Here is a 23,919-nt window from a genome sequence, read left to right on the forward strand (position 1 = left end):
TGTTTATTTGATCACATGGGTATTGTTCATAATATTGCTTGTTACATTAAGACCTGATCAGCAGATACACCATGAGGTTCATGGCAAAGACTTTTTATCATCCTCTTTATTTCTAGATATTAAATTAAGGCAAGTATTACACCAATACAATATTTTAGAATTTGTAAAACCCACAAATCTGAAGAAAACACACTAACATCCTCTTTTTTTTTTTTTAATTTTTGTTAATATTTTGTTCGGTTTGTGGGTTTTCAGTTCTCATCATTCAGAATGAAAAGTCAGAATTTGAGAATTTTCATCCTAAAAATTGGTAGCATCTTTTCTCTCTGCAATCATAGAACTTCTTTGCAGATATTACACACTGACATTAAGGTGACACTTGACAAGTGCTTGCATCCACTATTACTCTAGGAGCAGCGCTGCCCCATTTCTGGATGACCACTAGAGAGCAGACTTGCAGCTGCAGCTTTTTGCTTTCCACCTTGTCTCCAGCAATCTGTCATCTCTGCGGCTAACAGTGCTTCTGCATTCTCTGTTGTTGGTGTGATGTGTGTGTCCCTTCACTCTTTCACTGATCAGTTCACTTTGCCCTATAGAATAAACAAAATAATGTTTTAAAAAACAAAAATATATATAAACATTGTAAGGTACAGGTCCTGTCCCATTCAGCATCTAGTGAGTTGCAACAAAAAATTAAAATTATATTGGGGGGTGGAGGAGGAAGGAGGGGAAATATATATGGAACTGTAATCAAACTTACACTTTCTTTGTCATCTATGTAGTAAAATTGAAATCCATTAAAATAGTTCTTGTTCAAATGCAAGAAATTTTAGGTTTGAAGCTGGGCCAAAATAGATTTATACAGTGATTGAGCAATGGTCAGGCATTCAAAAAAACTTGAATGCACTTTGTACTTGATGACCTTCATTCCGTAAAGACAAACCATGCTTTTGCTCAACAAAGCAACAGTGTGAAATATTGGGGGAGGGGGGAGGAGCAAAAACGGCTAGCATTTAGAACTAGTCAATATCCAAATTATTTCCAAGTAATATTTGCAATGTTTTAAATGTGTATAGAGAATCAGTTCATGACTTTAGCTGTACCAGTTCACAATCAAAATCCAAGTGATGTATGGTAGGTAGAACATTTAGTCTTCCAGTGCTTCCAAGAAAGTATATTGCTTGGTTGAAAAAACAGTAAAATAGCATACAGAATAAGTGATGTATACTTAAACAAGTGACCCCAATTCTCTGTTCTTCTCTCAAATGGAGAATCAGGGAGAATTTTTCTACCTCCAGTCAGTATAGGGCTTGGCATTCCCTTTCTTATAGAAAGGGGGAAGGGGGGATTGGAAACTTAATCTATGACCATTAACAGCTAAGCATATGTCTTTTATGAACCTGTCTGAAGAACAGCGTTTAAATCAGGCAGATAAGCATGCTTGCACTAGCAACACTAAACTAAAGAAATATGTTGTGTCTGCTCCTCTGCTCCCCTTTACATGCCCAGCCACACATGCACCCCTTTGAGAAGGCTTCTGTGTTGTGGGGTGAGCGACTGGCCCAGCGTGCGTCTTAGCAGCGCTTTGCGGCTTTGGGATCAGCCCACATTCTAACAGTGGCATCTGCGCAGCACCTCTCAGATCAGCTCTCTTCAGCGCTGTATATTAACACATCTCATAGCTGTTCAACACAATATTCAATTTGTCATTCAGACAAGCGTGGAATACAAATGAGTTACTACTGAATGGGAAACTTAGTCAAATGCGCAAGCCAGACAGGTTGTGGTTGATGTGTAACGTGGTTTTAACTGATAAAGCAGTACAAGCTGTCACTGTGTTCTTTAATATTTTGACATGCCTCTGATCAGAGTACTTCGTGTTTGATCTTGCACTGGATCAGCAAACTCTAATAGACTATAGTGTAAGGGAGAACCAAAGAGAAATTAGACATTTGTATCCCATAGGATTTTGCAATGGAAAGTTACTTACTTTAAAAATTAGAGGGTCAGTGGGGTTTTATATTAAGCTTGATGACATTTTACCTTTCCATTATCATAACAAATAGGTTAACATATTTACTGTATCCTGTTCATTTGTCACACAACCCCTGCTGTTTAGCAAGATATCCTCCCAGATCTCCATGATTACAGTATGGCATGAATCTGTTTTGCCAGGCAGTACAAGCTGTTGCATGCTAATTAGGAAAAGCAAATCCCAAAAGTGCATTTTCTCCTAGGCAGCTAACATAGCTTTCAGAAAATGCACACCTGGACCTATGCCTGCCTGCAGATTTTTTGAAATGATTAAAATGTTAAAAAGACCAAAATAATTGTAAAATTTGCATCAGTGTGTTTACATTGTCTCTCTTGGGTAGCTTTATTCAAGTTCTGGCGCCACTTCCTAACACCACCACCCCACCTCCACCCCGAATCAAATAGCAAATTTATAAACTCACCTTTAATTCTTGAACCAAACTAGGCCACAGGATTCTTACTGGCTTCGACTGCATAATAGCAGGCAGTGTACGTGTACTGATTTGGGCTCAGATCTCCACGGTTCTGTTCCCAGTTCTACCACTCACTCTTGACTTTGGGCTTGTCAGTTAAACTGCCTGTTTAACCACCTGTAAAATGGATATATTAATCTTCTTTACAATATAAGCGAGCTAACTTTGGGGGAAGGAGGGAGGCAGAGTAGCCAATGTAGAACACGCAGTAGCAAAGAACAACTAATTTAGCTGCATGCTGAGCGGTAAGGTGAAGATACACTGGAGCTGAAATGAGAATTCCCCCTGTTCATCTGGTAACCCTGCATGATAGTTTAACTTCCACCTACCAGCTAAGCTTTTCAGAAGAGACGAGTAGAGCTCCAGTTCTCCAGACTTTGCAAACTCCATAGGTGAAGGATTGGACTGCTTTATGTAGCTTAAAGTCAAGTCATCAGAGCTCTTGCGCAGATGACTTGGTTTGACATTAGGAAACATGCAGTTGGTCAGATTTGCAGCTGTGCCTTCCACAAAATCTAGTCACTAGAATCTGTTTAAGGGAGTAAAGAACAATTGTGAAGTGGTCTGATTTCAGTCCAAACTGAGCAGCTGTCAGTGTGACAAATGGCAGAGCGGTCTGAAAGAGAAGGCAGGGAATCCATGGGCAAGAGAAACGAACTACGCTTTCCCCAAAAAATAATATTCTGTATAGCATTTGGGCCCAGTCCCCACCCACTGAAATTGATAGTAAGTTTTCCATTTACTTCAATAGCGCAGTGGGTCTTTGGTTGCAGATGTTACCATTTAATCACCCCTTTTCACCCGCATTAAACACTTTGAGCTGCGTATCCAGTTTTCCATCACTATTAATGTGTCCATTATGGTATGAGTAAGTGTGATAAACAGCAGTTATGTCGCCAAAGGAATATAGCGCTTGAACTTTTTAAAACAGACCCTTTGAAGTAGTTTCCTACAGAGGCAAATGTTTCATTATTCACTTCTTGGATCATTTCCATACAGTATTAACCCATTAATGTTTACAGCCCTGCTCTACTACTACTACTATATTTCAGAGCACTTTTCCAATAACGGCATTAATGCTTCAAAGAATTAACTAGGCCCATCATCGAGAGCCTCCATACACTTCCCACCACCACCTTTTACTTTGAATGTTTTTGTTTTTTTTCAAGAAATACAGAAACAAAATCAGTGGTGCATTTCTGCTGCCATAGTCTTGAGAAGAGAGAAAAATTACTAGTTGAACAAGCCCACTCCTTTGATCTGTCTCTTGGAAATTCCCTTAGAGACCCTTTTGGTAGCCCCAGAAAAACTTTCAGGTGACATTCAGGTCACTGGATAACTATTTAAAAAAAAAAAAAAAAGACTCCGCTTTCCACATCATGATCATTAACCCCAATGACGAGTGGACACTCTACAAAATGTGGCATCTGTTGATGAGCTGTAAGCAATAGTATTTATGCAAAAAGCCACGTAAGTAGGTAGACTGTGCAGCGAAATGCTTGGAAGGTAATTAAGCACTCCATGTTCCTATTGTTCCTACCTCAGCCCATTAACTCTCTGTGTTGGCATTCTTAGACAGTGGAAGGCCTGGTCTAATTGAACTTTAACATGGAATGCTCTGATGCTGTTAAATGTGCCATATCCTTTCATTGCGTTCTATATAATATATGATCTTACATGATGCAAGAATAAGCAGCTTTCCATTCTGGCTCCAGCGCTGTGGATTTAAGCAATGTGTAATCTTTTGTTTTGATCTTGACCTCTTGACCTAATCATCCCAGTAAGTTAATCATTTAGTGGACCCGAATATTCAGCTCTCCATTAGACAACTAAACATAACCAAAAGCTGCCTGGCTTCATTTGAAGTCTTCAGCATGGGAAGACATCTGTAGATAAGTGAGCTAGTAACAACAAATGATGTCCTCCAGAAAGATATTAATAATTGGAGAACTAGTTTCTTCGGTGATCCAGAAGGTACAGGGGAGGGTACATGGCTATGTAACCAACATTGCCATCAAGACACAGGTAAATCTGAAGATGGCTTCTCATCTTTGTGCTGTTTTACATACGTCTTTCTCCCTCTTTAACCTCAGTACACCATTGTGTTCTCGCTGAACTGTAATCAAATTACTGTGAGACTTCCATATCAGATAGACACTTAATAATAAAAAGAACTGAAGCAAGATTGAAGTAGGCTGCAATATTAGGAGATAGCTTGAGAACCATTAAATTCCCCTGCATTTTAGTACTTGCCAAAACACAGTACCTTTTGGTGCCACATAATTAATGTATCTAAATCATTCTGTTCGGGTTTTTTAACCTTCAGGCTTTATCAACCCATCTAACTTCTAAGAAGCCTTTCAGTAGGTCACCTATGTAGTAGTTTTCTGACAGGTTGGGTCAAAAGGACAAAATGGGAAGGTTTGTGCAGAGGTGCTGGAACAGTTTTTATAGTGGGGGTGCCGAGAACCATTAAACCAAACTGTAAGCCCTGTATATGATGGAAGCCGCTTCAAGTAAGGGGGTGCAGCAGTACCTCTAGTTCCAGCAACTGTGGGTTTGTATCAAAATGGAATTCAAACTGTATCCAGTGCTAGAAAGGAGAACTTCCATGTTACAGGGAAATCTAAAAACTTCAGTCAGAATTTTCAAATGTGGGTACCTAAAATTAGGCATCTAAATTGATAGCCTGATTTTTGTTTTTCAGAGGTGCTGAGCTCCCACATCTCCCATTGATTAAAAAATTGCTATGGATTTAGGTGCTTAACTTCAGACATACAGGTTAGAAAATGTTAACCTCAAGACCTACCTCCCCATCAGATATTGAGAGTAGGCTGTGACTGCCGTGCTAGTAATAGGTTTTTCATAGAAAGACAGCAAGGAAATAAGTTACACAGAAAGGATAAGACGTCCATTCAAGTTCAGGAACTTTAACTTCTGATTCAGTGCAAAATGAAGCTATGCTGTACTCTGTGGACACTGAGATCCCTTTAATCCAACACTGGCATATTATTGCTCTAGTTGCATGACTCATCATGATACTTCCTAAAAGGAAATGCAGTTGACACTTAAAGCAATGGGGTTTCCCTTCTAGACTGTGTGCAGATATTGACTGAGTCAGCAGCTGACATGATAGAATATATTTTGTCTTGTCTAGAGAGTACAATCCATTCATTTTTTCACATGGAAAATCTTTCATGCAATTAAGTAAGAATGATGGCACTTGAGCTGCCCATGTGCTATTCTTTTTGATTGATCAGATGGTTTTTTTTTCAATCCCACCAGTGCTAAACAGTGACAGTGTCAGGGTAATGGCATATTCAGTATAAAACACCTCTGGCATTTTTTAATGATAGGATTTGTACTGATTTTAAAATTAATGCTCCAGGAAGAGTTGTTGTATTCCAGAGAGCAGTGTCCATTTTGATAAGGCTTCTGTTTATCCTGCATTGATTTCTTTTCTCAGGTCCATAAGAGGTGGCTCAGATTCCTCCCATTCTGAGACACTGGCAGCTCAGCAGCACCCATCCTTCTTCCTGAGAGTCCTCAGAGCTGCTCTACCACTTCAGCTTCTTCTGCTGCTCTTGATTGGTCTTGCCTGCCTTGTACCAGTGACTGAGGAGGACTACAGCTGTACCCTATCGAATAATTTTGCCCGGTCCTTCCACCCCATGTTAAGATATACTAATGGCCCTCCTCCTTTATGAAGCAGTACAAAGGCTATTAAAGTTGGAGAAGCATGTCAGGAAATGGGCCTGTTTCAAATGTCAATGCACTCAACATGGCAGCTTTATCTATCTATTGTAGCCAATGTTCCCATATCATTCTGCTGGCACTAAATTAATAATGTATCCGTACCAAAATGTGTAATGCATTACGTGAGTAATATCCTTTCAAAACTCACATCCCTGGCACTAAGAAGGCTATGAAATAAGTGAGGGAATTTTCTTTCTATCCAACATTCTGGATCTTCTGGCCACTTTATATCTGGGTCACTGCCCTGTGCTATGCATAGCCCAAGGACTTTATACCGTCGAGAGAACCTCTCCTGTGTGCGGCTCTGAATGAGCTATTAGCCGATCTTTGTTAAATATATTATCAGTATCTAACAGTATTCAAACAAACCAGTGCTAAGGACATTTGAAAGACTTTGTAACATACATTTTTAAAGAGCTTGTATGGCAATGTACTATTTTTCCTTGGTTTTTGTTTTGGGCATGGCGTTCTAACCTTTTCTTTGGATGCACAGGCTGTAAATCTGAAAGGCACTTTTTTAAGGTTTAAAAAAATGGATGTAATAAATAAGATCATGGAAGGTTTTATGAGAAAAAATATTGAATATCAAGTATAAAAAGGAACCTATTTATGTATGTACAGTTTGCTAAGCCAAGTTTTGTTTGTAATGATTTCTTTGCATTTATTATAGATACCATACAATATTTTGTCTACGTGCTTTTTAATGACAATTATAGAAACCTGTACGTTTAGAATGAGAAATGTATGGTAAAAACAATTATAAGACCATGTATATGCTGCAATTCTCAAAGAAAAAAGTAAAATAAAAAGAAATGCTGTAATAATGAATTGTAGCAGGAATCTGTGGGAATGGAAAGATGTTGCAAAATTGCTGCAGAACAGTATGAGATACGGGAAAGTATATAATTATAGAATCAGTGATGAATATAAAAAGCTGTTTAATTATGAATTAACATTTGGAAACTCCAGATTTTTCTAATATGTTTCTTACAGTCCATTTTTCCCAAACCGTTAGATTTATGTGTATATATGCTGCCTCCCATACTCCAGTTATTATTATTACCAGTCAACGTTGAAGAAGACTGTTTTTTGAGAGCTGAAAACATTTAAATCTTCTCCATAGCAGCTTGATATAGACTGACATTAAGACTGATATTTAAGCTAGACCAATAGCTGAAGTATTGTCATGGAATATACCCAACACACAAGCATAAATAGCAGAAAAACAGAACAAAATGAAAACTCATAAATTTCCCAGAAACATTACAGCAAACTCTCTCTCTGAGCAGCGGCAGGCACTTCACATAGCTTATGAGTCATAACTTAACCAAAACAAAATTCTTTTCAAGTTTGAGAAATTGCAGAGTGTTGCCCTAAAGTTATCTCTGGTTTAATAAGTTTTTTTTCTGTTTTAAAAAAAACCCATTACACATACTGTATATTTTCCCATTAATTTTAGGAACAAATGTTTTCATTTAAAGAGAGAATAGACTGGAGTGTGTAAGCAGAAGCAAAGAGGCCCTTTGTTTTTGCTGAGCCTGGAGAAAACAAAACAAAACTTGCATTGTTGATGCTTCTTGGGATTGCCTTTCTGGGTAGCAATGGTTTGAATTGAGACTGATTAGAATTGAGCTATTGAGGCCAGTCAGGGAGTTCATTAAAATTATCACCAGTAGGCATCCGAGTTAACATGTGGGGCAGTTCATAAATCTCAGAGCAATAGTTCTTGGGTAGATGTCACTGAATTGGATACAGTGGATTTGTGTTTTTTGAAGGTTTCTTCACAGCCATACGGATTAGAGGTTTTTAAAAAGGAACGCTGAGATTGTGAAGCACGAGATGGCAACGCAGGCAAGGAAGCCAGCAAATGTTATCTGAAAGCAAGTATACACAGCCTGAAATTAATAAACAGCATTAAAGTTTTATCTTCAAGGAGTTCACCAAAGTGGGTGCTAGGAAGAGTACACAGACAGCCTCACCTGTGACTTTCTAGGGATCCGTACATTCTAATGTACGTGAATTAAAAATTAGAGGGAGAAAAAGATTATTTAAATAAAGTCTTATACAGGAGGCAATAGGTAAGAAATTAAGCCTTAAATTAGCCTGCCAGGTGTAGATAGGTGAGCACCTCTCACATTCTCAAGTGGAACAGATGTTTAGAACAAGGTGGGCTCTTAGTCACTCCCATGATTTTCACTATCATTTCTGTTTTGCCAGCTTGGAAACCTGTCTCTCTACCCTTTCTACACATTGTCACATCTTTCTCCTGCATCTCGAACCACTAGCACAAACTCTCCATTCAAAACTGAACTTCCTGTCCTCCTACCAGCCTTTCCCATCTGGTTGCAGCTTTGCTATTCTCCGTGTCCTTGAGGTTTGAAAGCTTCTCATCCTTGGCTCCCCTCCTCATTCAGTTTCCTTACTGCTTACTCCACAATACCTCTGAATGCTGGGGCCACTTGGGCAAGGCTGGTGTATGGTGGCCATGCAGGAGCCTCTGTCTTTCAAATCGTCTGCGGGAGCTGAGCCTTCCACTACAGTATGGGAGAAGCCAGCAGAGACAGTGAAGCCTTCCAAGAGTGCCCTCCCTCCCCCATTCTCCAAGGAGGGGAGAAGTGTCAGTATCTTCAGAGAAACTTCTTGGTTTGCAGGGACTTTTCACTATGTTTAGGGCATCTCTTGATTGGTTCCTCTGGCCTTTAACTCCCAACCCCTGGGCTACGGCGGTCGGGGGTCATAGACTATGGAGAAAATCAGAAATGTGGAGGGAAGAAGGGGTGAAATGGAGACTGGCCAATCCTGGTTATCATGGAGAGGGAAGGAAGGTGGGAGGGGGAACTATTAGGAAGGGTACAAAGTAGGGCTGCCAAGCGATTAAAAAAATTAATCACAATTAGTCATGCTGTTAATAATAGAATACCATTTATTTAAATATTTTTGTGTGTTTTCTACATTTTCAAATATATTGATTTCAATTACAACACAATACAAAGTGTACAGTGCTCACTTTATTTTTTATTACAAATATTTGCACTGTAAAAAAACAAAATAAATTATATTTTTCAATTCCTCCATTGCAAGTACTGTAGTGGAATCTTTTTATCATGAAAGTTGAATTTACAAATGTAGAATTATGTTAAAAAAAAAAAACCTGCATTCAAAAATAAAACAATGTAAAACTTTAGAGCCTACACATCCACTCAGTCCTACTTCTTGTTCAGCCAATCGCTCAGAAGATAATGCTGCCCACTTCTTGATTACAATGTCACCCAAATGTGAGAACCGGCGTTCACATGGCACTGTTGTAGCTGGCATCACAAGATATTTACGTGTCAAATGTGCTAAAGATTCATATGTCCATTCATGCTTCAACCACCATTCCAGAGGACATGCTTCCATGCTGATGACAGGTTCTGCTCAATAACGATCCAAAGCAGTGCAGACTGACACATGTTCATTTTCTTCATCTGAGTCAGATGCCACCAGCAGAAAGTTGAGTTTTTTTGTTTTTGTTTTTGTTTTTTTGTGGTGGTGGTTTGGGTTCTGTAGTTTCTATATTGGAGTGTTGCTCTTTTAAGACTTCTGAAAGTATGCGCCACACCCCATCCCTCAGATTTTGGAAGGCACTTCAAATTCTTAAACCTCCAGTCGAGTGCCGTAGCTATCTTTAGAAATCTCACATTGTTACCTTCTTTGCATTTTGTCAGATCTGCAGTGATAGTGTTCTTAAAACAAACAACATGGGCTGGGTCATCATCCAAGTCTGCTAGAACATGAAATATATGGCAGAATGTGGGTAAAACAGAGCAGGAGACATACAATTCTCACCCAAAGAGTTGAGTCACAAACTTACTTAATGCGTTTTTTTTTTAACAAGTGTCGTCAGCATGGAAGCATGTCCTCTGGAATTTTGGCCAAAGCATGAAGGGATATAAGAATGTTTAGCATATCTGGCATGTATATACCTTGCAATGCTGACTACAAAAGTGTGAACGCCTGTTCTCACTTTCAGGTGCCATTGTAAATAATAAGCAGGCAACATTATGTCCCGTAAATGTAAACAAACTTGTTTTTCTTAGCAATTGGCTGAAAGTGAAGTAGGACTGAGTGGACTTGTAGGCTCTAAAGTTTTACATTGTTTTGTTTTTGAGTGCGGTTATGTAACAACAAAAAATCTACATTTGTAAATTGCACTTTCACGATAAAGAGATTGCATTACAGTACTTGTATGAGGTGAATTGAAAAATACTATTTGTTTATCCTTTTTGGAATGCAACTACAAAAACCAAAAATAATATAAAGTGAGCACTGTACACTCTGTATTCTGTGTTGTAACTGAAATCAATATATTTGAAAATGTAGAAAAATATCTAAAAATATTTAATAAATTTCACTTGGTATTCTATTGTTTTACAGTGCGATTAAAACTGCGCTTAAGTATGATTAATTTTTAATAGCGATTAAATTTTTAGATAATTGTGTGAGTTAACTGCAATTAATCAACAGCCCTAGTACAAAGGAATAGTTTTTAAAAAGAATTGTAATAAAATAAGTGTCGTCAACCTCAGTTTGATCCCTTGTTGCTCTACTTACTCTATTATTTGTCATTATTTGTTATGGGCTAGATCTACTTTAGTATCTAAATCCAACAGTTAGTCACCACTGAGATCCTCAAAACCCTGCCGCTTAACCCTGGAGGTGCCTGAATTCACTGCAGGTGGGCATGTGCAAAGCTGCCTAAATCCTCATGATGCTGAGCAGTTCGGTATCCTATCTCAGGGCTAAGCCCTGGTGAGATTCTCAAACGGGCCTACCTCAGAGTGTGCCTGTTGGATCCACAGGAGTGTTGATGCAATAGCCCAGTGGTTAGGGCACTCACTACTCAACAGAGGTAGGAGGCCTGTTTTCAAATCACCACTCTGGCTGATTTGGAGCAGGGAATTGAAGCCATGTGAGTGCCCCAACCACTGGAAATTATTCCAGGTTGGAGTCTCTCTCAATCTCTCCTGTGAAGCTATTCAACTTTGTACAAACAATTTAAAAGACATTGGAGCACTGATTTGAAGCTGGGTCTCCCGCAACCCCACTGGGCTATGGGTTATAATGGGTGTGGGGACTGGAACAATTTGTATAGTGGGGGTGCTGAGAGCCATTGAACCCAACTGTAAATGCTGTATGTGATGAAAACCACTTCAAACCAGGAGGTGTGGTTGCACCCCTAGTTCCAGCACCTATTGTGGGGAACTCTTTCTCTCGCTCTGGTGTGTGGTTTTTTTGTTTGTTTGTTTTTCTGTTGTTCTTAAGAAAGGGCTGAACTGGCTTAAGCATGGAACTCTTTGGGAGATGATTCATGGCTGAGAATCCTGAGCAGAGGGAGGGGCCTCCTTCCAGCCTGTCAGCCAGGTGCCTAAGGCCCAGACTAATGAGACTTAGGTGCCTAACTACCTTTGAGAATCTGGGTGCTTAGCCCTGCCCTTTTCCTCAGCATTTCATTCCTAGGTAACTTAGCCAGCTCCTTGCTTGGCTTGTTGGCTTCTGAGGATCCCTTCCTTAGGCACCCATCTCTCCCCATACATTGTATGAAGAACCTGGGCACCTACCTCAGGACTGAGTATGCCTCTGGGCAGCCAGGTGCCTTGCAATACCAAAGTACCTTTGTACGTCTAGCCCTATGTGTCCATACGCTGCCTAGTGCAATGGGGATACAAACAGGATTGAAGCCTTTAGAAGCGAACATAAAATCTGCCCTTTCCATCCCGATGGTCAAATTGCTGGCCCATGTCTTGATTGCCTCTCCCCTCTATTACTGCCCTCTCAACCGCTCTGGCCTGCTGCTGCCTCGCCCCTCCAATCCACTCAACTGTTGCAAATAAAATGACCTTCCTTCTCCCAACCCCTTCTCTGCTCCTTGAATCCTATTACTGGGTCCATCTCCATTGCTACGTAATATTCAAGCTCCTTGGTCTCCCCTTCATAATTCAGCCAAATTCCACTCTGCCTTCTCTCATCTCCTCCTGTCCTTGCTCCATGTCCCCCACTCCCTCCAGTCCTTTCTCTAACAGCTCCCTTTGTCTCCCACTCCCGCCCTCAGCTTGGAGCCTCTTGTCACTTAGCCGCTACACTTACAACACCCTCGCGCTTGGCACTCAAACCCTTAGAGAGAGCCCTCTTAGCACAGAGGGGTTTCTACTGCCCCTGGGTCCTGCTGTCATCTTGTGCTTTTCTTGTTAGTCTCTGTGTTTTAGCTTGGAGTGCCACAGGAAGTTGCTGTAGCAACAAAGCTGCGTGGGACAGGTGGGAGAACAGGTTGCTTCAGTGCCTATGGGAGTTGGCACTTGGCTTCATTTCTGTGATACTCTGGAGTCAGGCAGGAGAATAGGACTAACAGTGCCCACAAACCAGCTAGCTGGCATCACAGTGGTGCATAGTTTCCTAGGCCGTGGCTGAGGGAGAAGGAGGGACTCAGGGGAGGAGAGCTCTCCTGTGATTGGTTTGGAGGCAGGAGCAGGGAGGGAAGGGACAAGTTACACCCTCCCCTCCCCCCGGATCCTAGCCACAACAGGATGCTGCCAAATTTCTTTCCCAATCTGCAGGGTAAGAGCCCTTGGTGACCCCTGCTTGCCCACCACTTCTAGCCCACCAAGGGGAAGGGGGATAAAGCAGTGTTACCAACTCATTGCAGCGAATAAACCTTTAGCTCCTGCTGGAGCACCCCGATTGCCTTGGGCAAATGTCTGTGGGGGAAGCTCTGTAATTATTTCTGGGCTGGGGGGGTGTAATTAGTTAATTATAATTTTGGGGAGGAGGGGCAAGCTCTGTACCATCAGGCAGCCAATGAGAGCTCTTGCAATGAGGCCAATATCATTTTTATACATTTGGGAGAGTTGGCAGTACTAAGCTACACTACAGAGCTTTACTGCGGCAGCACTGCTAGTGCACATACTCTAAGCCGAGGGGAGAGAGCTCTCCCGTCAACTTAATGACGCCAGCCCCCGTGAGGGGTGGTAGCTATGGCAGCGGGAGAAGTTCTCCCACTGACACAGCCCTGTCCACATTGGCACTTTCATCACTCAGGGGGATGGCTTATTCACCCCCCTAAGGCACGTAACTTATACCAACGTAAGCTGTAGTGTGGACATAGCTTAATTGTCACCCAGACGAGGGGGGGGGTGAGGGGGGTTGGAAAGCGAAAGGCAGCCCAAAACTCATGATACAATCTCAGGATTGGGCAGCCAACTCGGAACTTCTGAACGTTTGGGGTTGGCCGTGTTGTCACGTTAAATGACTGTTCCTACTCACCTGTCATGAGTGCTTGTAATCCCAATAGCCATAAGCCTGACTGATCAGCCTCATGTCTCACACCCAGGGCCGGCTCCAGGCACCAGCCCAGCAAGCAGGTGCTTGGGGTAGCCAACGGAAAGGGGCGGCATGTCCGGGTCTTCGGCGGCAATTCGGCAGCGGATCCCTCAGTCCCTCTCGAAGGGAAGGACCTACCGCCGAATTGCCGCCGAAGAATGAAGCAGCAGTGGTGGAGCTGCCGCCGAAGTGCTGCCAATCGCGACTTCCCCCCCCCACCGCCTGGGGTAGCAAAAATGCTAGAACCGGCCCTGCTCACACCCATCCCCCAGAGCCCCAGAGGTCCCTGTTTCATTTCCCACCAAAGCTAACTACCTGGCAGCTGCCCAAACGTGTGATCCCAGCTACTCTGCCAGTTCTCACTCAACACACAACCCCACCCCACTCCCCAGCCTGCCAGTTCTATGAAGCTGTCCCCACTACTGGTTAGTAACCCTGGACTGGTCGGTGAGTACAGGGCATATCAGGATGAAGGGATTGGAATGGTTCCTTGTAGTAATGAGATAGTAAAGATCTGTCTTCCTCTCCCCTGTCCCCCCCCTAGGCCTGGACAAGTTAGTTTTAGGTGACTGACCATCCACTCCTATTTCCAGCTGCTAGTTACCTCAGAACAAACTGGTGTTCAAAGGGTTAATGGAGATGGAAGTATCTCAGCAACTTGAGACACTCCACAGCAATAACTCCCCAGGATTTAGCTAGTGTTTGTAGGAGGATTCTGACGATAAGTGGGAAATAATGAAGCCAGAGCCATGGGTGTGAAATAAACACTTCAACTAGCAGACCCTTGCTGTGAGCTAGAAAGTCAGTAATATGATGCTTAGAAATGGGGCAGGAAGCAGGGTGAATGGAGATACTGTGAAATCCAAATTGTTGTTTTTTTTCACCTGCGTTTCAGGGAACTGGTCAATGGAAGCAAGACCAGCGGGAGCAAGAGATGGCCTAGTTGAGGTTGAACCTATGGATTTAGTACAAACAAGGTTTGAATCCTCCAACGAGTGGCTGTAGACTTCATGATTTTAAGGTAAAAAAATCTGACTTCTGTGTAAGTCCTAGGGGTCTTCTATGTAAGCCCCTGAATATGGAGATTCCCCTCCCCCACCACCTCCAATTCATGAGTTTCCATGGTTGTCATAGGCCAGTGACTTTGCCAGACTATCCCATTACTGCCCCCACCAGCTAGTAGTGTGTACACCAGCTGGTTGTTGACCTCAAACCCGAGGGTGGCTGATTGTTTTAATTGTAATACAAAATATAGACCTTGTGGTAGCGTACCTCTAAAGGGAGAGCTCTGACTCGCTTAATAATATTAGAATTATTTGAATATAATTGATGATAAAGGAGTAGACAGCAGTGACCAAACAAATACAATCTACTTGGTTTGCCAAAAAAAGCTTTAAATAAAGTTGCTGAGAAGCGATAAAGGAAAATAAATAATCACAGGGACTGGGGCAAAGGCCTGTCATGGATTAAAAACTAGTTAAGAGATAGGAATCTGAATTATATTACATGGCTGCTCCGAAGAGCAGAGGGAAATGAATAGTGGGAGATTCTAGGGTTCTGAATTATTTAATATATTATTTTAAGTGCAAGAGGAAGTAGACAAACCTGTTTGGCTTAAAACCAGTGAAGGCCCTGAGAAATAGCAGATGGATTTCACCATGGTGCAAGATTGAGCAGCAAAATGCCAGATTAAATTTAAACTATTTTGGGGAGGAAATACATTATTTTGCTAATACATCTTTTTCAGAAACACTGGTGGGTTCAGGATTTCCAGGGTACTCAGGAAAATGGCTTAGGAACAGAAAATATGCTGATCAATGGCGATGCAGGTAGTGTACCCCATAGCAACTAACAAGCTGCAGTCCTCATTTGGGCAAAACTCCCTTTGCATTTTGAGGCTCCAAATATGATTCTTGGGATCATTTTCAGAAAGGATGGGAAATAGCTTCAATACAGCATTGGTATGGCCTCATCTGCAGTACTGTCACCTAAACGCAAAAGCCAGTCTTGACGGAGTCTGGACAAGGACAGCTACAATGCTTGGAGAGCCTACATACTGAAACAATATCTAGGCTTAATTAGTTTGGAAAGACCAGGCAGTGGGAACTAGATACCACTCCCCAAAGGGGCAAGCTCCAGGTAGAAAAGAAAGAGGAGGGGAGGAAGGAAAAGAAAATAGCTGGGGAGATGAAGTTCACAAGAGCAAATGGAAGATGAGGGGGAAAGGGCAAGAGGACTGAAGAGAGAGGCTAATGGTGAAAATCAGACACTACTTTTAGTACAGATTTGGAATTTGGGCATAAGACATTTCCTCTATGCCGTACCGTGAAGGAGCTCAACCATTAAAGCCTACTTCTTTTGGCAGATGTTAAGGCTATTCAAAATGTTGGCTTAGTGCCTGAGCTGCAGCCAAGGAGTGTTTGGGCCAGCTCAGGAGGGTGGGGTGCCAAGGTGGCTTTAAACCACCTTCCCACTTCCCCAATCCTGGGGCCTTATGCTCTCCTGGCATTACTCAAAGCTGCTTTAATTCCCATTGCCTGTTGGCCAGAAGACCAGCAGATTTCTGAAGCTCAGCATCACCAGAGGTGGGGTGGTGCATGATATTCCCCAGAGTACAATCTGGACTGATGAATAGCTGTGTCCCTTCAGTTCTGCAATCTGGGGTGCCTTTTACACTGCTTTGCTGTGAGAACAACCACTCCTGGTCCTGCTCACCCAGCCTCCAGCATGCAAAATCACTCCCAGCTGAATTACATGAATACTCTGGCCCGTCACTCATGAATTATATACATGGTGATACCAGCAAATTCCCAGTCCCAGACCTTCCCCAGAAATGTACATTTTGTACTGCTCAAATCTCTCCTTCTGGACAATACAAGCTCATAGAAAGTCCATCATTTTATCAATGGAAAGTGATAGGCACAGACCCTTTGTCTCAAGTGGAGGTTCCCATAGATAAAACAATAAAACAAATGTATTAACTACTGAAAGATAGATTTTAAGTGATTTCAAGTAATGAGGCATAAACGTCAGAATTGGTTGCAAAGAAATAAAAAGTAAAACACTAACTAATAGGACCCCTTCTCCAGTATAAGGACGCTTCCTTTGTCTTTCAAACGTTGTTACTGCCGTGAGTACAGATAAGGGGAGAGAGGTGATTTGGGGGAGCTCTGTTTCTCATTCTTATTCCCTCCTCCCCTCTTTGAGGATTATCTCCAACTGGGTTTCAGGCAACAGCCAGTCCATTTACACAGAACTCCCCAGCTGTGTCTTTGCCAATATGTAAAGTTTTTATCATAGAATCATAGAATCATAGAATATCAGAGTTGGAAGGGACCTCAAGAGGTCATCTAGTCCAACCCCCTGCTCAAAGCAGGACCAATTCCCAGCTAAATCATCCCAGCCAGGGCTTTGTCAAGCCGGGCCTTAAAAACCTCCAAGGAAGGAGACTCTACCACCTCCCTAGGTAACGCATTCCAGTGTTTCACCACCCTCCTAGTGAAATAGTTTTTCCTGATATCCAACCTGGACCTCCCCCACTGCAACTTGAGACCATTGCTCCTTGTTCTGTCATCTGCCACCACTGAGAACAGCCGAGCTCCATCCTCTTTGGAACCCCCCTTCAGGTAGTTGAAGGCTGCTATCAAATCCCCCCTCATTCTTCTCTTCTGGAGACTAAACAATCCCAGTTCTCTCAGCCTCTCCTCATAAGTCATGTGCTCCAGACCCCTAATCATTTTTGTTGCCCTCCGCTGGACTCTTTCCAATTTTTCCACATCCTTCTTGTAGTGTGGGGACCAAAACTGGACACAGTATTCCAGATGAGGCCTCACCAATGTCGAATAAAGGGGAACGATCACGTTCCTCGATCTGCTGGCAATGCCCCTACTTATACAGCCCAAAATGCCGTTAGCCTTCTTGGCAACAAGAGCACACTGTTGACTCATATCCAGCTTCTCGTCCACTGTGACCCCTAGGTCCTTTTCAGCAGAACTGCTACCTAGCCATTCGGTCCCTAGTCTGTAGCAGTGCATGGGATTCTTCCGTCCTAAGTGCAGGACTCTGCACTTGTCCTTGTTGAACCTCATCAGGTTTTTTTCTGCCCAATCCTCTAATTTGTCTAGGTCCCTCTGTATCCGATCCCTACCCTCTAGTGTATCTACCACGCCTCCTAGTTTAGTGTCATCTGCAAACTTGCTGAGAGTGCAGTCCACACCATCCTCCAGATCATTAATAAAGATATTAAACAAAACCGGCCCCAGGACCGACCCTTGGGGCACTCCACTTGAAACCGGCTGCCAACTAGACATGGAGCCATTGATCACTACCCGTTGAGCCCGACGATCTAGCCAGCTTTCTATCCACCTTACAGTCCATTCATCCAGCCCATACTTCTTTAACTTGGTGGCAAGAATACTGTGGGAGACCGTATCAAAAGCTTTGCTAAAGTCAAGAAATAACACATCCACTGCTTTCCCCTCATCCACAGAGCCAGTTATCTCATCATAGAAGGCAATTAGGTTAGTCAGGCACGACTTCCCCTTCGTGAATCCATGCTGACTGTTCCTGATCACTTTCCTCTCCTCTAAATGTTTCATAATTGATTCCTTGAGGACCTGCTCCATGATTTTTCCAGGGACTGAGGTGAGGCTGACTGGCCTGTAGTTCCCCGGATCCTCCTTCTTCCCTTTTTTAAAGATGGGCACTACATTAGCCTTTTTCCAGTCATCTGGGACCTCCCCCGATCGCCATGAGTTTTCAAAAATAATGGCTAATGGCTCTGAAATCTCACCCGCCAACTCTTTTAGCACCCTCGGATGCAGCGCATCCGGCCCCATGGACTTGTGCACGTCCAGTTTTTCTAAATAGTCCCGAACCACTTCTTTCTCCACAGAGGGTTGGTCACCTTCTCCCCATGCTGTACTGCCCAGTGCAGCAATCTGGGAGCTGACCTTGTGCGTGAAGACAGAGGCAAAAAAATCATTGAGTACATTAGCTTTTTCCACATCCTCTGTCACTAGGTTGCCTCCCTCATTCAGTAAGGGGCCCACACTTTCCTTGATTTTCTTCTTGTTGCTAACATACCTGAAGAAACCCTTCTTGTTACTCTTAACATCTCTTGCTAACTGCAACTCCAAGTGTGATTTGGCCTTCCTGATTTCACTCCTGCACGCCTGAGCAATATTTTTATACTCCTCCCTGGTCATTTGTCCAATCTTCCACTTCTTATAAGCCTCTTTTTTGCATTTAAGATCAGCAAGGATTTCACTGTTTAGCCAAGCTGGTCGCCTGCCATATTTACTATTCTTTCTACACATCGGGATGGTTTGTTCCTGCAACCTCAATAAGGATTCTTTAAAATACAGCCAGCTCTCCTGGACCCCTTTGCCCTTCATGTTGTTTTCCCAGGGGATCCTGCCCATCTGTTCCCTGAGGGAGTCAAAGTCTGCTTTTCTGAAGTCCAGGGTCCGTATTCTGCTGCTCTCCTTTCTTCCTTGTGTCAGGATCCTGAACTCGACCATCTCATGGTCACTGCCTCCCAGGTTCCCATCCACTTTTGCTTCCCCTACTAGTTCTTCCCTGTTTGTGAGCAGCAGGTCAAGAAAAGCTTTGCCCCTAGTTGGTTCCTCCAGCACTTGCACCAGGAAATTGTCCCCTACACTTTCCAAAAATTTCCTGGATTGCCTGTGCACCGCTGTATTGCTCTCCCAGCAGATATCAGGGTGATTAAAGTCTCCCATGAGAACCAGGGCCTGTGATCTAGCAATTTCTGCTAGTTGCCAGAAGAAAGCCTCGTCCACCTCATCCCCCTGGTCTGGTGGTCTATAGCAGACTCCAACCACGACATCACCCTTGTTGCTCCCACTTCTCAACTTTATCCAGAGACTCTCAGGTTTTTCTGCAGTATCATACCGGAGCTCTGAGCAGTCATACTCCTCTCTTACATACAACGCAACTCCCCCACCTTTTCTGCCCTGCCTGTCCTTCCTGAACAGTTTATATCCATCCATGACAGTACTCCAGTCATGTGAGTTATCCCACCAAGTCTCTGTTATTCCAATCACATCATAGTTCCTTGACTGTGCCAGGACTTCCAGTTCTCCCTGCTTGTTTCCCAGGCTTCTTGCATTTGTGTATAGGCACTTAAGATAACTCAATGATCGTCCCTCTTTCTCAGCATGAGACAGGAGTCCTCCCCTCTTGCGCTCTCCTGCTTGTGCTTCCTCCCAGGATCCCATTTCCCCACTTACCTCAGGGTAAGTTTGCTCACACCTTTCTTCCTGCCAAAGAATGGCTGCTTATCCAGGTGATAGGTCATGATAGTCCATTTGATTATGCTGATACCTGGCTGGAGCATCAGTGTGTCTTTTGTCTCTGAAGAATTAGTCTGGGCCTGCGTTTCTAATTTTGGAGCATGTTACGCCAATGTTATACAAGAGAATCTTATAACTTTACAGACAACTTTGATACACATATTTTACCAGGACAATAATGTTCAGCAGATTGAGTTTTCAAATGATACCTCACAAGACATACTTTGTACAAAATGTATCCTAGTCTTGTAATAGGGATGAACATAGGGGTATGATCTGTCACAAGGAGGGAGATGAATCCCACAAATGTGAATACACAGAGGCAATGTTCTCAAAGACAAACTGAGGTATTTTTTCAGCAGCTTCAAGGCTTTCATGCTAAGCAAGGATCTTTCAGCCTCTATTTTGTAAACATATTTAGTGAAAGAGCAACGATGCATGCCCACAGATAGCTGATCTTTGTAATATGCAAGCTCTTTTTCCCTGAGAAAAATCTCAGAGTATACATTATGTACCAAAATCCCTACGGTTGAAACCTCGCTGCAGGGGCATTGAGTGAACTAATACAATTTCAGCTGCATTTGAATTAAGTTTCCTGAAATGATGGGGCAGCCAAAGCTGGAGCTAACATGGACACATCTAAGACCTGAAGGAAGCAGAAGATAAATACAAGCATCATCTATGTGACAGAGCAAAGTCAAATCATTCCTAATGACGGCCCCTTGGTGTTAATATCTAAATCCGGAAAAAGCAGAGATCCCAGAGAGACATTTCAGCAGGGAAAAGATCTGAAGTGCTCTAAATATAATGTTTTGCCTGTTAATTGTCACGTCCCACTAGCTGACATCCCCCTCAATTTGCTCTAGATGTGTCAGCAGGTAGCCATGATAAAATGGAAATAACTGCAGCCTGGTGGGCCATAGAAAAAGAACATAAGTGGGTTTCATTCAGCAGCACCGACCATAGACTGCCATACTGCTGTGGTCTGCCTAGGTTTCTTTCTTTCTTTCGAACTAGCTTGATCTGAAGGAAGTGACTTTGTAATAGGCTGGAAAGGACTTCAGTGTTTAACCAGATCAAGAAACAATCACTGCACACGGATTTTAAAGGCTAGTATGATCATATGTGGATGAAAAACCCCACAGACTTTCATATCGCAGTAAGAATAGCCTGAGCAACTGCACTATAAGGATTACCGGTCGCCAGAGTAATTAATATTCCTTTTTCATTCAGTTTACCTTTCTATCTTCTTGTCTTCAGCCTGTGCTGCTTCTGGCCTGTGGGTGTCAGCAACTGTGCTCTGGTTCTGTGGAAGGTGCATCAGCTTTTATAGGAAGAGCTTGTCACACAGGATGTTTGAGCAGGCCACGCTGCAATGTAGTGGAGGCATTAAATGTTCTGTTCCAGCGCAGATCCCTGACCTGTTATCATTCCATGGCAATAGGCTCTCCCTGGCTGACCCAACTAAGGCTAAAAGTTGTCAGTCATAAATATACTTACTACACTTGCATATGAGCCAGAAAATTAAACAGTTTTGAATGGGCCAGTTTCATTGTCAGAGGAGTGCTGTGCTGGGCAGAATGATAAATCATTTGTAGGCTGGGAAGCAAAGAGAGACAAAGCCAGTCTCTTTAATGGAAACAGCAGCTGGAGCAGGCTGGATGAAGGGTGTTTTTGGGTGGGGTGGCAGGGGAGGAGACGGGGTGCTGTAGCTATACAGTGATTGGTTGCCTGTGCTACAACAAAGGAAATGCCATGGATGTGAATCCTAATCCGCTAATTGGGGTTACTTTATAATAGAGTAGAAGATCCTCCCATTTGGCTGATTTTTTTTTTCTTTTTTTTTTTAGAATCAGATCACTGTTTGGCCACAATCCAGTGTACTATTACTAGGATAATGACATGATATCATTATTGATGTCACTAAGGCTCACCTCGCTAGTACAGAGTGAGCCACAATCAGCCTAATTTTAGTTGATTCCCTTAGAGAGCTCAGAGGAAGGTCTCTTGGGTAGGTATTGAGGAATGCACAGCTTGGGAAAAAAATGCCACAGAGAAGCAGGAGGTGGTGATGGTTGGGTGGAGGGTGGGGTGGTCGTATGCAGGGCCAGGGTCCTCAGCAAGGTGTGGGGGGGGCTCGGCAGAAGGGGCAGGCCCTTTAAATTCCCGGCGCCTTGATCGCCGCCGGAGCCCCAGGGCTCCTGGCCGCCGCCGCTACCCCGGGGCTCTGGCGGCGATTTTAAGGGCCCAGGGCTCTGTCTGTGGTAGCAGCGGCTGGGAGCCCCAGGCCCTTTAAATCAGCACCGGAGCCCCATGGTAGCGGTAGCTGTGGTGGCGGCAGGGAGCCCCAGGGCTCTGGCAGTGATTTAAAGGGTCAGGGGCTCTGGCCGCTGTGGGAGCCCCAGGCCCTTTTAAATTGCTGGCCCCGGGAAGCTGCCCGCTGCTGGTACGGTGGGCTGTGTGCCAGCTCTCACTGGTACGCTGGACTGGATGGACTGGCTTACTTTCACCTCTGCTGATTGCAGAAACTGTATCCGTGATCAAATATGCCATTGAAACCCTGGCGTGATCTCTTCCATTAGGGTGTATTAATGATTGTTGTTATTTATAATGTGGTAGTGCCTACAAAGAGGGCCCATTCTGCTAGGCACAGTGCAAACATATAACAAAGAGACAGTCCATGCTCTGAAGAGCTATGTACTCTGCATTGCACTGAAGTGTCTGTTCTGTCACTTAAAAGGTTGGCCAGTTGCTGGGACAAACACATAAGGTTTACAAGATCCCATGAGCACAGCCAATACTCACAGATACTTTGGTGTATTTCTGAAGGAGAAACCGCTTAGTGGCTGCTTTTGAGTTTGTGAAATCTACAGGATCTGATTTTCAGAGGTGCTGGCAAGCCAAAACTCCCATTTATTTCACTGATCGATACGCTACAGCTGTGTGCAGTAAAGTTTGTGTGACAAACAGTTTGGGAGCCTGGGCAATAGGATGGGAAAGTTAAGCTGAGTGGTTCTAGCCCTATTTCAGAGCTGGCCATGGGACACCTGACTGGCATAATGTGGCAGGCTCCCTAGCCTGCTGATCGACTGTATTACAGTGGTTCAGCAGCACCACTGTAGTTAAGGTGGTGTCACTAGGGTGACCAGATGTCCCGATTTTATCGGGACTGTCCCGATATTTGCTTCTTTGTCCCGCGTCCCAACCAATGTTTGGTCGGGACACTGGACAAAGAAGAAATTTTGCCTTCCGCTCTGGCGCTCGTGCCCCCTGCCGCCCCGGCTCCGCCCTCTCCTTCCCCCATTGGCTCCCTCCCCAAATCCCCGCCCTGGCCCCACCTCTTCCCCAGCATTCCTCCTCCCTCCCAGGCTTGCAGCATGGCGGCGCAAGCCTGGAGGGAGGGGGTGGCGGCGGTGCCTGGATCCTGGAGCTGGTGAGTCAGCTCTGGCACCCGGGCACCGGGCGGGCAAAGGGGGGCTGGCAAGGGAGGGAGACAGGGGGGCTCAGCTGTGAACCGCCCCGCCGTGCCAGAGGGCTTCTGCCCGGGGCCGGGAGTGCAGCCTGAAGGCTGCTCCAGCCCTGCAGCCCGCGGGGCAGTGCGGTGGGTCCGGGCGGGGGCAGCGCGGAGCGGGCAGGGGCCAGGTGGGTGGCGCGGGGGCGTGGGCCGAATCTCTGCTGCTGCTGCTCCCTCCTACTCGCGGCTGCGGCTTCTTCCCGGCGGGACGTGCCCCCGGCCTGCTACGCGTACATGCGGCGCGCGTCCAGCGGCTCCTTCCCGGCGGGAGGAAGACTAGGTGCGGGGGACACGCACCACATGTGCCCGGGCGGCGGGAGGTGCGTCCCGCTGGGAAGGAGCCACAGCCGCGAGCGGGAGGGAGAGGTGCGGGGCTCCTTGGCAGCAGCGGGGATTTGGCCTCTGCCGCCCACCCGGCTCCTGCCTGCTCTGCGCTGCCCCCGCCCGGACCCACCGCGCCCCGCATATGCCC

At 44.3% G+C, this 23,919-nt stretch overlaps 1 protein-coding gene and 1 long non-coding RNA gene across 5 annotated transcripts in view; one reads left to right on the forward strand and one right to left on the reverse strand.

The window, feature by feature from the left end:
* Window positions 1-7,123, forward strand: part of SYNE1 (spectrin repeat containing nuclear envelope protein 1) — a 475,430-nt gene extending 468,307 nt beyond the window's left edge. Inside the window, exon 144 of one of the 3 annotated variants that reach the window (XM_034765383.1) lies at window positions 5,974-6,157. In XM_034765383.1, the coding sequence (XP_034621274.1) occupies window positions 5,974-6,009 (36 nt within the window). In that variant the 3' untranslated portion in view covers window positions 6,010-6,157. Of the gene's footprint in view, window positions 1-5,973 lie in introns of all 3 variants that reach the window. The other 2 variants (XM_034765382.1, XM_034765384.1) reach the window with 2 other exon arrangements.
* Window positions 43-21,217, reverse strand: LOC117874830. 2 transcript variants are annotated; one of them, XR_004645089.1, is made up of 4 exons: window positions 21,172-21,217; window positions 2,837-3,036; window positions 2,457-2,624; window positions 43-590 (listed from the first exon to the last, which is right to left on the reverse strand). It is a non-coding gene; the product is annotated as an uncharacterized LOC117874830 (long non-coding RNA). The 2 variants fall into 2 exon arrangements; XR_004645090.1 differs by lacking the exon at window positions 2,457-2,624.
* Window positions 21,218-23,919: the final 2,702 nt, after the last annotated feature.

This window comes from Trachemys scripta, chromosome 3, assembly GCF_013100865.1.
Source record: "Trachemys scripta elegans isolate TJP31775 chromosome 3, CAS_Tse_1.0, whole genome shotgun sequence".
Taxonomy (NCBI): Eukaryota; Metazoa; Chordata; order Testudines; family Emydidae; genus Trachemys; species Trachemys scripta.